The sequence below is a fragment of the Mycteria americana genome, chromosome 7 (genome assembly GCF_035582795.1).
Source record: "Mycteria americana isolate JAX WOST 10 ecotype Jacksonville Zoo and Gardens chromosome 7, USCA_MyAme_1.0, whole genome shotgun sequence".
Classification (NCBI taxonomy): domain Eukaryota; kingdom Metazoa; phylum Chordata; class Aves; order Ciconiiformes; family Ciconiidae; genus Mycteria; species Mycteria americana.
Genome location: NC_134371.1, coordinates 12,097,787 through 12,114,818, shown reverse-complemented (window position 1 = coordinate 12,114,818; position 17,032 = coordinate 12,097,787). Strand labels below are relative to the sequence as shown.

Genomic DNA, 17,032 nt, shown 5'->3' with positions numbered 1-17,032 from the left:
AAGGCATAGTTGTTAACAGGGAAGGATGCAGGAGGTGCTATGCTGTTTGAGAAGGACAACAGATAAAGACTGCGTTGGCTCCCTGTGACTGCAGGGAGGGCAGCAGCTTGGAGCGGAGTTGTGTGAATTAGGGGCTGGTGGGGGTTGAATTGCAGACAGTTTTGAGTGGGGAGTGCCTGGGGAGCTTAATTGTGTTGTGGGGACAAGAGGGAGATGGAAGCAGAGGTGGATTTGATGCAAACTCCCATGTATTGCATGTGCCTGCTGGAGGCAGCTAACGCAGCTTGTCTGAGTGCTGCTGGACGCTGCTCCCTGATGTGGGGAGAGCATCCTGCCCTACTTTGTTTTATGGCAGCAGTGGGCTGCTCCAGCTGCAGCTCACTTCAAGATTGCAGCAGGACAGAGTTTGAGCTATTGAACTTCTGTTTGCCTCCTCCACCCGGAGGGAGACAAAGTAGATGGAGCTGCCTTCCCTCTGCTCTTCAGGGCTTTATTGTCTAGCTTCATGTTCTGCAGCTCCACTTGTACTAGTGCTTGTTTAATATGGAATTGAGCACTGAGCTGGAAAATGGAAGAGAGGATCTCAGCTGATTGCAGTGCTGGTAGACTGCCCTAGCCCTAAAGCTGTGCCTCATGCTAACAAATGTCCCTGGCATTCCTGCTGTGACTCAGTTGATACCAGCTAACATCAGGCAATTCTGGAACATGATAAAGCAATGCTGATGTCAATCCTTTTACAGAAAAAAAGTTTTGGCTCAAAGTCTATTGTTCTTTTACTTCCTTCCTCACCTCCTTAGATAAGTTGAATGCTAGCTTAGTCTTTGGTTGAGAGCAGGAGGGATAATCAGTGATGCTGACAAACCCTTCTGTGTTCAGATTTGAGACCCATCCTGCAAACAGTCTTGTGCAGATTTCTGAAATCCCATGGGTGCTTGTGGAGCTGTGTGCAGGCTTGCAGGTGTCTCTCCATGGATCGGGTACAGGGGTAGGACCTGTAGAGCTGCTCTCCAGAGTGAAGCTGGGGGAAGTGAAGCTTTTGTTCCTATAGAAGAGTGGTGGTAAGAGATGGCCATTCTCCCACCAGCCATGCAAAGTGAATTTTGCTGAACAGCTTTCTGTTCCTGGAAGAATGGAAAATGATACAGAACCCAGTGGGTGCTTTTGTTTTTGCTTTTAGCATTCTGCTTATCCTTTGAGGGGAAAATGCATTGATCCATGTATGCAAAAAGGAAGTTGGGCGTATTAATTGGGGGGGAGGCAGAAGTGAGAGTGCCGTGAACTTCGATAGCTGTATTAGAATGTAACAAATCACATGGGTAAATCAGACTTTTCCTAAACTTTCAGTTCTGTACAGGTTTATATGAGTGCATCTAAGCTGTTTAGAGAGGCCTCTTGATTTTGAAAACCAAATAGAGCCTACCTCCTGCTGGGGTAAAACAGTCAAAGCTTATGCATTCCTAGGCCCGTTGGTGCTGCTGTTTGTTACTTCAGGATCTGATCCTGTTGCAAACTTTGCAATGGAGAGAAAAAACATTGCTCTTTATTATTCCGAATAATGGGGAAATAGAGAAGTTAAAGAGCCTGCCCCACAAGTATACAGACCCAGCTAGCCAGATCTCTGGCACCTACTCCCATACTGTTGTTTTTTCCCCACTAAGTCCTCTATAGCGTCTGACCTAATGCAAGGGAACCACAAAAGTGAAACTGTCTAGCTTATTTTTGTGTAATCTGAGAGAGAGTAACCCAGGGGCATAAAGAAAGGTAAATTAAAGTTTAGAGTGATCTCAGTTCCTACTTGTAACCTCAACCTTGTATTTTTATTATGGAATTTTAACCTGTCAGTCTGATTGAATTTCTCGGCAGAATTTTTAGAAATATGTCATTGTTTCACTCTGCTCCGTGGCGAAGGTCGGTGTCTCTCAGGGACTGTTGACATTTTGCTGATATTTCATCAAGTTTGGCCCTACCACAGAGCTACCAGAGGTAAGTGATTGACGCTAGAGAGGTGTACTGTAAGGAGAGTGCATATTTACCCCCTAGCCTGATTGGCTGCACCCTGCTGCTTAGTGGCACTGTGGTGGTACCCCCATCTCTGATTAGTGAACCAGGCAAAGGATTAGGCAGGGCAGCACTTTGCTCCCTGTCTCCAAATACACAGGCACGCATGCTTCTTTTTCCCACAGTGCGTAGACCTCGCAAGATGCCCTGATGTATTTGCTGCAGGTTGCAAATTGCGTGAGTGTGATAGCTGTGACCATGGCTTTTCCTTGTCAAGAAGAAGAGAGGGTGTCCCCGCTCTAGCGAATGAACATGCACACTGGAAATTCGAGGTGGTAATGGGATGCCATAAGGTCATTTAACAGTCCTGAAATGTGTATTTCCCCACAGAGCGCAAAAGAATTTGTGCCAGTAGTCCTCATTTGGTGTAATTTTAGTAGAAGGTAGGACACTCTTCCACAGCTCTAGGTCTCCTATAGAAGCTTGTGAATCTCGGTATCATTAGGGCATTTTTCAAATGCTCATGCACACATGATACCTCTGTCTTTTCCAAAGAGCTGATTATGGTGGGTAAGTGAAGCCTCGCTCCACCAGAGATCGGCCTTTTTGCAAGTATTTAGAGCTTCTCTGACCATAGGGCCATATCTCTGTGAGTATGAAGTTTGGAAGTAGTGCTGTCTAGCCCTCCAGACTCTTCCAGAAGATGCTGTTTATCTCGTCAGCCCTGATGTTTCAGTTGCTGTCTCATGATCAGCTCAGTCCTAAGGCTGCCTTGTGCTGATGCAATAAGTAACGTCTTGGTGTTTCATTGTCACCTTCGCAGCTGTTAGAGAGCACCAGTTCCTACAGGATCACCTGCCAGCTGTGATGCTATTCCTTTTACATCATGATTGTGAGATGACACCTCTCCTTGCTGGCAGACGAGCCAGGTGGGTAGGCATTGCTCCTCAGAGCTGTTCTGCGTCTAGGGAGGTGCAGGCTGTTGCCTGGTTTAGCGTAATGGAAATCAAGGACAAGGACGGTGTTACAAATAAGGGACAAAGCGCAGAGCTGTATCCTGTTCCAGCTCTGCTACAGCTGCAGAAAGCAACCTTGGGCAAATCAGCTTCTCCGCAGCTGCGTTTCCCGGGACAGACTCTCTCTGGCGTGCTGACTTTGTGACAGAGGTTTGTAAAGTGCTTTGGTCTGGCTGGGCAGAAGTTCATTGCTGATGGAACTGAAGAAGATGCGTGTGTATGGGAGGGGGGAATCTTAAAGCTTTTTAAGCTTTTCTAGAAGTTGTCTACCTCCCGTATACCATACCCTTCTTTTCCCCTCATGCAAGTAAGGTGGTCCACTGTGGGAATATTGGCCTGGAGTATTATGGGTAATATGCCAGGTTAATTATGGAGGTGGCAGGAAAAATAGCCTGTGCCGTTTTCAACAATATCAAAGGGATGCTACCTAATGATTTTCCTATTAGCTCTTTTCCCAGCCTGCCAGAGTCACTGCAGAAGTGTCATTTACAAAGGCAGTTTGCAACTCATTACCCTGGATTTTCGCTGTAGTTCTGCTCCAGAGAGCATGGGCTTTTGCTGCGTGCCCCAACCTAATGAATTGCCTGATTCCGTTAGTGCTGCCATCCCTTCTGACAAGGTTAGTTGCTGACTGACAGGAAGGGGCCTGGATTCAATTCCCTTCTTGTTTTCAACTTGTGCTTGTGTCAAGCGCAGGCTCCCTCTGGAAGCTGCCCTGTGATCCCTTCCCTTTGTTTTTCTGCATTCTGAGGGAAGCAGCCCATGCTTGGAGAAGTCCTAGAGCAAGTGGCAGGAGCGTGTGTGCTGCTGCCCCCAGCAGTCCCTGCTCAATGCCTCAAGTCCCTTTCCAGCTGGAAAATTCCACTGCTTTCCTGTTCTGGGGCTCTGGGCTTTTCTTTTTCTTCATTGGTTTGGGATTTGCTGTCACCTGAGCTGGGCTTTGTAACCCTTCAGCAATAAATACCTTGGAAAAACTGCATTAATGGTACCAGGGAAAAACATGCCAGGTGGGCTGGGGGAACAGAACCGATTTCCCACATGTTAGAGGGCAACTGCGTCCCAGTTGTGGGAGCTCCAAGGTCTGCTCTGGCCTGTTTGGGCTTTGCAAGGCACTTGTATAACAGCTCTGGAGAAAGCTCTTGTCCTTTTTCACTAGAGAGCACTGTGCTTTTTCAGGCTGGGGGCCTATGGCTCATCTCATGCTAGGAATAGCTCCTGGAGAGGGGAAATCAAGGCTGTTCCTATGTCATGTCACAAGCGCTCCCACTTGGAAGCTGAATGTGGCTACTGCTCGTTCAGCTGGTAAAGCAGGAAACATGTAGGTCCCGTGGGTGGTAGTTTGACCTAAGTGTGGACAGAGAAGCTTGGGGAGTGTGTGTATGCACCTCTGCTAAATGCCATTCTCTGAGTTGAGATGTCAGATGCCACCCCCCTGAGGCTGCAGCTTGCATCCAGGACAGCTCTTGCTGTTCCATTATGTCGTCTCCAGGCTGGGATGTGGTGAGGGAGTTTTCCAGTGCTGGCCCTGGATCCTTTTACTGGACGTTGTGAGCATTTGACCTAGCTGGCCCACAAGGGAGGCAGTGACACGAGATCAGTTTGTTTCTGCTGCACGTGAGGGCCCCTCCCCTCTTAATTAGATTCCTGTGGTCCTTCTCTTCCCTGCTGGCCTTGCTCCCTACTGAACCCCTGTCAGGGAGACCCAATTGTGGCCTTATCAGGCGCTCGCTGTGCTCTAATGAGCCGTTTTCATTTCCCATTCCGGCCTGTCCGACGAACCGAGGAAGGCACTTGTCAGCACTCTGAAAACTGACCTCTACTCACAACGCCACTCTCTGCCCGTCAGACCCACCAGTCTGGCTGTGCCGCGTGGGTGCTGAGGTTGAGTGGATCTGAAAGTTTTCCCAAGTGCTCTTTCACCCCTGAGTGCTGCCTTCTCTCTTGCACATCAGCTCACACCCCCACGTGAGCACGATGTTCCTGTCCTGCAGGTGGGAAACCAGCATGCTGAGGGACAGGGTGACTTATCCCTGGTCAGAGTGGAAGCAGCAAAGCGAGGAGCCAAGCTTTTATCCCCTGCATCTGCACAGGGAGCTCTTGATCTGATCGCTCTCCTTCTGCCAAACTAGCGTCCTTTTGCAGTGCAGCTTTGTCCTTTTCCTTGGGCTTGCTCTTTTCCAGGAAGCCCAGTGGATGGAAGGAACCTGTGCTGCGGGACTGCGCTTTTCCCCTCGGACTACGCTGCAGAGGAGAAATGGGAATCCAGACCGTACATGACCCCAGACTGATCTCTGGGATCTCCCCCAACCTGAGCTTGGGTTATGCCTCACATAAGTTGTCAGATTTTGGGGACTGAATTCCTGAGGCCGAGTTCCCTCTGCTCTGTTGAGGAGAAACCCTCTGTCACCAGGCAGATGGTTTCATTCCAGCTCTGGCTTTGCAGCAAAAAGCCAAAGCGGGGAGGGTAATTGGTCCCACCTTGGTCCCAGCCTGGCACTCTGTTACAGTCACTACTCTGACTTCATGCTCAAGGACCAGGACCCTGAGGAGGTTCTGTGGTACCATCTCTTTACACCGCTGTTCAGACCTGGTGCGCGAGGTCTGGACAGTAAGTGATTCCTTATTGTCCTTTAGGTTTGCTGGGTGACAGTGGACAGTCCCCTCTGATGGACATCTCTTTAGGAGCTCCTGGCACAGCCCCTCCTTCCCTCTAAAGATGTGCAGAGCCGGTAGGGTGACCTTTACGGGTGTTGTATTTGCCTTCCAGAGCTCTGACAGTGGGTTGTCGTTACCTACGGACATCTCTGGAGGGCTCTAGCTGACCCTGAGGCAGGGCACGGAGCTGCCAGCTGCCTGTCCTGCCTCCCGGCCTCCCAGGGTCTTGATTTTGTTCCCCATAGGCAACATCTTATGTGGTCCGTCAGCTGCTGCTCCCCATCCAGCTGGACTCTGTGGGCACCGCGAGGTGGGTACCTGTCTCTGACAGAGGCTTTGCTCGTGCGAGGCTAGAAATGTCACGTGTGCTCTCCTAACCTGATGATTGAGCTGTCGGCTGTCTGGATGAATCCTCTTGTTCTGTAAACATAATGTTCTCTAATAGTTGGGGAGAATCTGGCTGGAGGTTTCTATGGTTTCCTGGTGGTTGCTAAGGAAAAGGATCTCTCTGCCTCTAGGTCTTGGTGACTTTCTTTTTGCCCTGTCCTAGGCACCGGAGCCCAGCAGAACATAATGCTCATTGTTTCCCAGCCCACTACAATGGTCAGGACATAATTTGTGACTCCTGTCACGGCTGGGCTGGGCGCCTGCCACTCTTTTTTTCTAAGGCCTCTTTGAAGAATGAGACCAAAGAGCCTTCATGCAGGAGTTTGCGTGTTTGCTGCGCTCCCCGCCCCCTCACTTGCTGTTTCCTTTAGAGCTCCGAGTCATTTTAATGATTTATTTCATGCACTTTACATAGCAAGAAGCTGTAGCAACAGCTGTGTCCGTGAATCCTTACCAGGCAGCCCTCAGCATATTTTGGTCTGTCTATGTATTGTCCCAGGCACAGTTAAATAAATCTCTGCTGGAGGAAGGGACTTTATAGCTTAGCAGAGAAGGTTTGGCGAATGGGAATATCAACAAGATACTTAGTGAGCTGCTGGATCCTAGAATAACAGCGCCTCTGGCATAAAGCTCTGTTCCCACTGGCGCAGCTGGGGGCCAGATCCAGCGCGGTCTCTTTGTTGCTGTCGGCAGGGACTGCATCTCCATACAGCACTCAGTGACAAAGCTATAGTTATGGGATGAAATTTGGACCCAAACCTGCAGACTGGAAGCAGTGAAAATGCATTTAGGCCAAACGCTGCTCTGTCGCGCTGCTATCTATCAATCCGGATCTAGGCTGTTGAACACGATGGGCTTATTTCCACGGGTGCCATTCAGGATCTGGGCGATAGATGAGTTGCCCGAGGCCGCGTGCTCTCGCAGGGAGTTCAGTTGGGTTCCGCAGAGGCTTGCAGCTGCACGCAGCGCTGGGCAGGATTCGGTCCGTCAGAGCATCGCAGGATTGGGCGCAAGTTTACTTTTGCATACGGGATCAAAGCTTAAAATATCAGCTAGCCTTTCTCTCACTCCTGACTTTTCTAAAACATCTGAACAATTTCTTCTTTAACTGTTAAAATCAATCAACCTGACATTTAAATTGTATGTGAATTTGATAAATAAAGACAGGTTACAAAATGCCACACGGAATGATTTTTTTTTTAAAGTTTTTCAACTACTTAGGACAAAAAATGTTACAATGCTTGACTTTTCATTTAGTTACATAAATAATTTTTTTATAAATATCTCTTTATAAACAATATATAAATAGCTTTACAACATAAATACATTTATGCATGACGTGAATTTACAAACAGCAACGTTATACAGCTGGCTTCATCAGTCTCTTGGAAAAGCACTGTCCCTTGTCTTGGTGAGTGTTTGTATATATAATATATATAAGATAGAGAGCACTTTTTAAAAAAATAACAAAACCAAAACAGCTGGTGCCATGACTCCTCGTACCAAAAAGAAAAACACAGCCACATCTTTTGTCCGTTCCAGGGGGGTCTCTGTTCTTCTAGGCGTTGCCTGGGGGATGGCCCTGCCTGGCCATGGTAGGAGAAAATGGACTACAGATTCAAAGCCCTGCAAGGAACGAGAACAAAGTGCCCGTTAGTACTTGCCATACAACACCCCTGACCCGTCCCAGGCTGAAGCCCCCATGAGAATAATTCTGGCATGGGGCTGGGGGATGCTGAAGTCAACAGAAAACCTCTCTAAGCTTTTTGCTCATGCTAAAGCAAGGAAGGAGCTCACCCTTTGCTGTCTGGCTATTTGGTATTTAGGGGAGAGGCTGAGGGACGCATGCTGCTCCGCCTGGGCCTAGCAGAAATCCTTTTTTTCCTGACAAGAATTTAATGAGAGAGGATGGGTGCGAGCTGGCTGCGCAGCGTGCATGTGCTTCTCAGAGCCCTGAGCTGGGCAATTCCTTGGGAATACTGAGGAGCTGCTACACAAGGGAGCAGAGGAGCAGCACCCATCCCTCCGGGCAGGGCCATGGACCAGCGCTGGCATCCTGCGGGGGCTGTTGCGCCCCGTTCTTCTCATTGCTCTGCAGAGCAGCAGGGTGTCTGGATCCAGACCCCTCCATGCCTGATTACGTTACCGCAGGGCCAGGGCATGTCCCTTTGAGTGGGGCAGTGCCGTGCCGTGGGAAGAAGAGCGAGAAGCCTGGGCTGCAGCAGGGAAGGGCTTCCCCAGGTGTGAGTTCAGCTGTGTGCGACCTGCTGGCAGGGAAGGGGCCAGGATGGTGCCTCGCTCCCCCCCAGCACCCTCGGGGAGAGCTGGCAGGAGAGGGGCGGCCGTGCTTCTCCCAAACCGGTCACTGCGGGGAAGTGATGCTTCTCTTGCCTATGGGTCCCTAAGCACAGTGCCTGTGGAGTGCTGTGGGAAAAACTTCTCCCAGCTTCCCATAACTTGCTTGGATGCAAAGCCTGGGTTAGGAAAGGGCAACCCTTGGCTGTCACCGCAACTAGGAGACACCTGGGGAACCTGTGTGTTGTTTTCCCTTGAATTAAATTAATTGGAGCACGGCTGAGACACGTGCCTTGCTAATCCTCCCACCACAGGCACGTCGGGGGTACCCTGCCCTCCCGAGACGTGTCCGTAGGTCACCCCTGTCTGTCGATGTCGGGGGCTCGCACCAACTGGGAAGGTACGGCTGCACCGGAGCTCCTCCCGCCTCCTCCCCAGAGCCTGTGGGTCTAGTTCACGCAGAAAGGGGAACCTAGCCTGAGCTGCTGCGGGAGCGATGAACCACGGCCGGGGTCTCTGACCCTCTGCAGGGGCAGGCAAGGCGGGAGGGTCGTTGGAAGGGTGGGAGTGCAATTAAAGCCAACCTTGGGGTCCTCCTCTTTACCCACCAGCAACACCGGGGTTCGCAGACGGCTCAGCGGGCTAACGACCTGCAAGCCTGCCCGCTGGCACCTCCCACCCGGCAGCGCACGGAGGAGCAGCACGGCACCCCCGGGGCGCCCCGATCCCCCGGCCCGGCCCGGCCCGGCCCGGCCGCGCACTCACCGCCAGGGGTCCCTCAGCAGCCGAGGCCGCTCATGGCGCCGATGCGGTCCAGCTTGAGGCCGAAGCAGCCCTTCCCCAGGCCCTTCTTGTGGAGGCCCTTGTGGCGGCGGCCCGGCGGGTCCTGCAGCAGCCGCGCCCAGCCCGCCCGCGGCCGCGCCTCGGCCCGCGCCTCCCGCGCCTCCCGCGGGCCCGACCCGCCGCCGCCGCCGCCGCCGCTGCGCTCCTTGTCCCGCTCCTTCTCCCGCTGCTCCGCCGCCGCCTCGGGCGGACCCGCCGCCGCCGCCGCCGCCGAGCCGCGGGAGGCCTGTGGGGGGGAGAGGGTCAGAACGCCCCCCGGCGACCCCCATCAGGACAGCCCCCCCCCCACCCCCCGCATCAGGGCTGGGGACCCCCCGTTAGGGACCCGCAGCGGGGTCGGTGTGTCCCCCCCCGCCCCGCGATGCACACCCGGGATTGGGGCAGTGCGCACCCACCCCCTCCCCAGCAATGCAGCCCATCACCCTGGGACTGTGCCCAGGGCATCCTCCGCCCTCCCCAAATCTGTGCTCCCTGCCCCACACGGTAGCGGTGCCTTCCTGCCCCCCCCCGGCACTGCCCCGTCACTGCATGCCCCCCCGGCTGGGGTCTCTGCATCCCCCCAAAAAAGGGCTGTTGGTGCTGCACCCCCCAGTTGTGCTGCTGTCGCTGCACCCCCGTCTCCAATAATCTGAAGGGGCCTGAAAGCTGGCAGGGGATGCAGTGACCCCATTGGGGACCATCGGTCACTGCGTCCCCTGCCAGCTTTCAGGCCCCTTCAGATTATGGTGGGGTGTTCCTGCCCCCCAGCCCAGCTCCAGGGGGTCACACTACTCTGAGCAGCCCTCCCTGCACCCCTGCCTTGCAGAGTGTCCCCAGCAGCGGTGCGGAGATCAGGGCTCCCCCTTCCCGCTGCCCCCCACCTTGTTAATGCTCTCTGGGTGCCCCCACTCCTCCAGTTCTGACCCACAATTATGAGGGTCACACCCCTTCCTTACGGCTCCCCCATCTCCCAGGCCCCCCCATCTCTCTCCCTGCTTGGGGCTGCTGCCCACCAAGCCCTGGGGTTACTCACCCCCATTCATCTCCCTGACCCCCTCCCCATATCACCCCTTTCTCTGCAGCCTGCACCCCAGTTCCTTACAGGGACACCCCCAGTTCTGTCCCACCTCTGTCCTGGGGCACCCCTCAGTCCATGTCCCCATCTCTACGCCTGGCCCCCAGGGCAGTGCCACCCAGTGTCGGTGGCCTCCGCTGCATCCCTCCTCCTCAGCATCCCGGGACACCCAGCTCCCTGGAGAACCCCCATTTGGGGCACCCCTTCCCTGGGGGATGCCCCGGGTGCCCCTGCCTGGCCTGTTTGGGCAGGGCTGCCTGGAGGGCTCTGGCCCTGCACCCTGCCCGCCATGCACCTGCTGCCCACCCTGCTCCGGGTCTGCTCCCCTTCCCCAGTGCCCGGCACAGAGGGGGCCCCGGGGTGACGCCGGGGAGCAGACTGCCGCCCTCCCCGGCTCCGATCCGGCAGGGTACGGGGCACACAGCATCCCCCTCCAGCCTCTGGTTTGGGGCTGACATCCCCGGGACACGCACGCTTGGGACAGGCTGGAGAAGCAGGGGATCCCCTAACACTCAAAAAGCCCATGGGGAAGGAGGACCCTGCTTTCCACTGACTCTGCCGCCCCAAAGTCACCCCATGTCTCCCCCCTGTGCCGTTAGGACCCTCAGCGGGACGGGGAGAGGAGGGAGAGCTGGGGGCAGCTCCAGCCGTACCTTCTGTGGGAGCTGAGACGCCGGCTTCGCCTCCAGCCTGACGGAGAGCAGAGCGAGTAAAAGTCCACCAGCCAGCAAGGGTGAGATCTGCATCCTGCGAGGCCGAGGGAGAGGGGGCCGGGGGGCAGCGGGAGCCAAGGGGAGCCCCGGGGAGAGGCCGGGACCGACGGAAGTCAAAGTTCAGAGTGGAGCCCCGAGGAGACTCCTCCGCCTGCGAAGTGCCGAGCTAGTGAACTTGGGCTTTCTGCTTCATTCATTTTATAACCCAACCTGCTCGGTGATGTCATCTAAACAACCAGGTCCAACCCGGCCTCCCACTCCACAATAGCAGGAATTTAAAGGGGGGGGGGGGGTAGGGGGGGGGGTCCCCTCTCCCCTGGCAGGAACAAATGACACATCAGCCCAAGGCAACCGGCTCGGGGAGTTGGAAAGCAGAAAGAGAAAGCGGGGGACATTTGGCTTCATGCCCCCCCAACCACCCCCAGACCCCCCTGCAAGCTGTCTGCCCTCCCCTTGCCCAGCTGTCCCGCAGCCCCTCCGCTCCCCTCCACTTCCCCGGTGACCCCCCATGGAAGGACACGGGCCAGCCTGGGGTGGCTGTTGCAGGGTGGGGGGGGGTGGGGGGGTGGGGGGTCCCGGCAGGGGGTTAAGCCCAAAAGAGAGGAATGACCACAAAAAGCACTTTTTTCACATCCAGGATTAAATCAGAACCTGTTCATCCCCCAACTTCTCTCCCAGGTCCCTGCTTGGCAGGAGGGGGGACACTGCCTTCCCCGGCAGGGACGCTGGGGGCACGGGGATACAGGGGGCAGTGGCGCTGCTTGGGGGCACCCAGGTGGGTCCCTTGGCTTGGAGGGGGTGACCTGCTCCCTGCGCTCTCCTGGGGGGCTGGATGGTGTCCCTGGCCCTGGAGATGGGGCTTTTCACACACCCTGGGGATGTCCTCTGCAGGGCACAGCCAGTGTCACAGGGTCCCTGCTGGGGACAGGAACCCAAGGGCTGCGCAGCCTGGCCTCCTCCGACCTGCTCCCGGAGCTGGAGGGTGCAGAAGAAGGATGTGATCCCGGGATTAACCCCAGCAGCTCACAGGGGCTCTGGGGACACGGTGGGGGCTCCCCCCTGCCCCCACCCTTCCCCTTCAGCAGCTGGGAGGGCAGGATTTGTGCCACTGCTGCTGGTGTGCCTGGCACCGGGCAGCTCTGGGGCTCCGGTTGCTTTTTGCCAATGGAGCTGCGCACCATTCCTGTCACCCCGGCCAGGGGGGGATGCTCTTACTGGGATCAGGCCAGAGGAAAGACACCCCCCTTTGCAGAAGCGTGCAGGGCTGGATTGCACCAGGCTGGATTTGCACCCCAAATCCTTTCCCTGGGACCAGGGAAACAGTCTCTGCTCTTCCCCCTCTCCCCTGGGTCAGCTCCAGGCTGGTCCCTTCCTCCTGCTCCTTTTCTTGGTCTTTCTGGTCTCTGCTGGTCCCCAAATCCCTGGGGAGCTGCCCCTGCTGGGGGGCCGTGGCTCTTTGGGGGTCAGTGGTTTCCCTGCTTGGGAGCAGGGAGCTGTTTCCTCCTCCACAGTCCAGGCTACTGGGCACGGGACACTTCAAAGGAGATTGGCTTTTCAGCTCCATGTGAACGGGAGCTGGAAGGAGGTCTCGGTGGTTTTTCCATCGTGCCTGCCAGGTGGAGACAACTTGGACTTTTTGGAGTGTAAAGTTGTGCTTGGGCATTTGTCTGCGTGCAGGCAGAGCGAGGCGATGGAGTTGGGATTAGAGCCGACCCCGGGTGCCAGGGAGCCGTGGGTGCAGGCGAGGAGCAGAGAGAGGCCCCTTCTCTCGGGGTTCAGCTCTCGTCCTGCCCGAAGCGTGCTGAGATGTGACATGCAGCCTCTCCGGGGTGCAAGGAGGGGAGCTCTGCAGCACTACCCCCTTCAGCAGGGCTTGTGCAGGGGAAAGGGGAGCAGCAGGCAGCTGAGCCCTGGGTCTCCGCAACCTGGGGCTGTTGGGGTGCCCGAGGTCACCAGCGGCACGGCAGCCGACACGGGGTGCTGCCGTCACCGTCGGGGTTGTGCTGGCTGATGCTGCAGGCAGCCCTGCCCCGCTGCTTCTCCCGGGGGGGACCCGGGATGGGGCAGGAGACGGGGGATGGCTGGGGGCAAATGTGACGGCGTGGAGAGGAAGGGGTGCCTTACTTGCCACCAGCCCCCCCCCACACTGCGGGACGTGGGGTCGGGAGCCATATCGGAACTTCTCCACCAGCCCCTCGCCCCGGAGTATTAGAGCGTCGCCACAAATGCCACAGCGCGGTCAGGTCTCAGCCAGCGCCTGCCCGCAGGAGGCTCGTCCCATGCCCTCGGCTTTCACCAGTGTGGTTTTCATTAGTGTGTTTTCTTTGTCACACTGTGCAGATCCTTGGGTTTGGGGGGGGCTGTGCTTTATAAATCCAATTAGTCTTGTTATTCAAATTACTCTGCCTTTTCTGCTGAAAGTCGCTGGAGTCAGAGCTGGGCGAACACAAAGCCTTTCCCTTAACTCAAACCAGATCGGATCCACCGGGGTGGCAAAAGCTCAGAGGGGGGGAGAAGAGGTGGGCAGGAAGGGGTTAAGAGCATGAAACCTTTTTGCTTCGTGGGATGGGTGCCTGAAAGCTTTTAACCCTTAAAGGGATGTACCTGCATTAGCCCAGGGCCCTGCAGGATGCTCGCCCAGGCTGAGAACTGGCAGACTCGGGGCATGTGTGGAAGCTGAGAGCGTGGGGCGAAGAGGGCTGTGCTTGCTGGGGGCTTCCCCTGGGCGCTGGAGAGCAAAGGGGATCCTGCACAGCGGGACAAGGAGGGATGGAGACCCGCGGGGTGGGCTGGAGGGGGTGACACCCCTCCCCATCGCACCCAGGGGCCCAAAGAGAGCTGGGGGGAGAGAGGGGCTCCAGCACTGGTCTGCCCCTGAGAAATACCAGCGTTGAACCAGGGGTTATGGGGAGACAGGCTGCGGTGCGCTTGGTGAGGGGGTGGCCTGGGGTGACCTAAGAAAGGCGTGAAAATCCGTATTTGACTGCTCTTCATGTCACATAATGTCCCCAGTGCCCTTTCCTGTGTGACAGCAGCCTAAGGGCTGCTGAGAGGTGTCCGTATGGTGGCAGCGGTGCTCGCTCCGTCCAGCCTGGATTCAAGCCTCTCACCCCTTCGGGTCCTGCTGGGCATCACCCAAAGCCAGGACGTATCCTGCACTCCAGAAAGCCCCGCTCCCCGGGTGGGGTGGGAAGCTGCATGTGCTGGAAACTGCCCGAAAGCAGAGAACATCGCTGCTGTAGGGCTAAAAGTGGGGAAATACTGCCGAGCCTTACCGAAGTGGGGTGACCCCTGAGCAGGGGGACTCGGGGGGACTGTCGGTGTGTAAGGAGTGGGGACGGGAGCGGAGGGGGTGCGTGTGCAAGAGGGCACATTGGTCCCCACGCCTGAGGATGGAGAGGGATTCATCGAAGTGTGACTGGTGCCAGCATGATTTGGAGGGTGGGAGGAGATGGGTCACAGGGGTACGTGTGACAGCAGCACAGGGTGTTTTGGCCCCATCACAAGGAAGGGGTGAGTGATGCCTGTGGGTGAGGCTGGATCCTGCCACGCAGCGCTGGGGCCCTGGCTCTCTCGGCAGAAGTCAGGAGCCAGGTTCCGGGCACTTTCCCGAGGATGACCCTGCGAAGGTTTACAGGGCAGAAACGTGGCCTGAAGAAAGCTGTGCCACCGCAGCAGCGAACAGCCAGCTATCTATCCCCTTTGTCTTCCACTCGTTCTTCATTAAGGAATGTGTTTCTGTATTGATTGGGGAAATCGCTGCCCAGATTTATGTCCCTTCTGCTGCCATGGGCCAGGGAGCATTTCCCAACGGAGCAATGGATGACTGTAGTGTGAGGATTTCCAGGTGATGCCAAGCGAGGGCCAGTTGTTCCTTTGCAAAAAGAGACATCAGAAGGCTGCGTGCATGTGACGGAGATGCCAGAGTGGCCAATGTTTTCCCGCAACCAGTGGCCAACCCAAGGAGCTGTTGGTTAAGCACCGTCCCAAAGTCCATCGGTGGCTTTGGAACAAGCCCCAAAACATTGCTGCTCGCTGCTTGTCCTGCCCGCATTGCTCGGTACCCGCCTGGGGCAGGTCCAGGGGAGCACAGCAGGTACAAGGACGGAGCAGGTACAAGGATGGAGGAAGTACAAGGATGGAGGAAGTACAAGGATGGAGGAGCTACTCCCCCTCCAGCGCAGCCACCAACTACCAGTCCCCAGGAACAAGACGTGCTGGTGTTCACCAAGAGAACACCACCAAGGGTTTGACGTGCCACAACAGGAGCTTTTTACATTTCACCTTTTTTTTACAGGTTTTAGAGTAACTCTCTAGGGGTCTGGTGATAGCAGGCTCAGCGAGAAGCAATTTGGGGGGGATTTCAATTTTGGCTGCAGGGACGGCTGAGCAGTCCCCAGTGCATGCGGCGGCAGGGAAGCATCTGGTCCCACCGCTGTGGCAGGACGCAGCAGGTGATATGCCTCCTGAGGATGCTTTGAAGCAAGCTTTTCTGAGGAATAACCCTATAGCCCCCGAGGGTAGGAGCACTGGTTGGGGGCTCAGACGTGGCCACCAATAGCCCCGGGGCCCAGGCAGCCACCAGGTCATCATGGGGACGAGGTGGCTCCGCGCGCCGGGGTGCGATGCTCCTGGGGTGCTGTGGCAGCACCGGTGCCTGCTTCACCTCTGGGTCTCCATGTCTGAAATGCTGATGGAGATTTCTGCCTGTTTGAACATCCCAGGTGTTTATTTTGGATGTTGCTGCTGAATGAGGCATTACAGGAAACACTACATGATTTTACATTTTCCCCTGTCTCCTTTGGGTCTGGAAGAGGGCTCTGGCCCAGGACACACGCATGGCCAACATCCCCTCTTCTCAAACTGGGACCGTGATGGGGAGAGGCCCCGCAGAGCCGCCCTGATGGGGCAGGTGAGGTCGGGGCTGCAGACACAGCAAGGGCACAGAGACCAAGAGGGCATCCCTGTCCCTTCCTGAACCTCCCAGGGTGGCTAGGGCGAGGAGACAAGGGAAAGCCCCAGGTGGAGACTCCCGGGTCTTTGCTAGCAAAGTGCTGGTATCCTGGCATGCACAGTGTGTTTTCCCCCCAGGGGCTTGCTTTGGGGTTTGTCTTTTGGGGTTTGCCATTTTCCCTGGGCTCCCCGGGATGCTCCGGTCTCCTCCTGACTTTCTGGGTGTTTCTTTTCCCCGGGGCTGTGCTGGGAAGGCCGTGCTCTGGGGCCGGGCTGCCTCGCTGGGCTGGCTGGAGTGGGAACACAACATCTCAGACTTTTGTTGAACATTGAGAAAATGAAGCAATTCTAACACACGGGTGAGTCCACGCCATGAGCCTTCTCTGTGTCATTCCTCGGAGGATACAAATTGCATTGCCTCCAGCTGCCAGCAGCCTTGGCTCCGCAGCTAATGTAGGAGCAGGTTGTTGGGGTTTTCCAAGCTAAATGCCACAGTCGTCTTTGTCCTCCCTTTCTCAGATGCCTTCCCCCCAGAAATGGGGGTCTGGTAGCATTTCACCCGCAGCCTGGAGGTCCCAACATCAGCCTAGGCTTGTTGGTTTTGGCGCTGGGCATCCCTTTGGGAAGAGGCACTGCCCAAAGAGGTGATGGCCCGGAAAGGCCGAAGGATGAGTTATCGTCACCACATTTGTCCCCGTGGGAAGCCGTGCCTCGTGCAGATCCTGGGCAGGGATCCAGCGGACCAGTGGGCACAGACCCCCCAGCCTGTACCCAGGGGGGACCCCATCGTGGTGTTGGAGCCGGATGCCACCACCGCACCGCGTCACCCTGCCACAGCCCCGGGGGGGGTCTGTGCCCTAACGTGCTACGCGCGCATCCGGGCCGGGCAAGCAGGTCCTCACTAGCCCCGCGGCTCCGGCAGCAGTGCACACCCTGGCTTGGCAGGAGCCTCTTCCACCTGGCTTGGCTGGGCAAAACCCTGTCACCCTCGAAGATGCTGTCAGCAGCTCCCTTGCAGCCAACCCCCCCACCAGCCCTGAATGCCCCCCAGCCCCTCTGAGCTGGCTTCTTGGGAACCCAGTGCCAGACAGTGGGAAGTCCCTTTTGGCATCGGACCT

General features: G+C 56.3%; 1 protein-coding gene across 1 annotated transcript; it reads right to left on the bottom strand.

Moving 5' to 3' along the window:
- Window positions 1-7,400: 7,400 nt before the first annotated feature.
- On the bottom strand, window positions 7,401-10,994 carry NPPC (natriuretic peptide C). The gene is made up of 3 exons (XM_075509275.1): window positions 10,902-10,994; window positions 9,117-9,375; window positions 7,401-7,682 (listed from the first exon to the last, which is right to left on the bottom strand). Exons 1-2 carry the CDS (start codon window positions 10,992-10,994, stop codon window positions 9,130-9,132), a joined length of 339 nt encoding a protein of 112 aa, XP_075365390.1. The 3' UTR covers window positions 7,401-7,682; window positions 9,117-9,129.
- Between the last annotated feature and the right edge of the window lie 6,038 nt (window positions 10,995-17,032).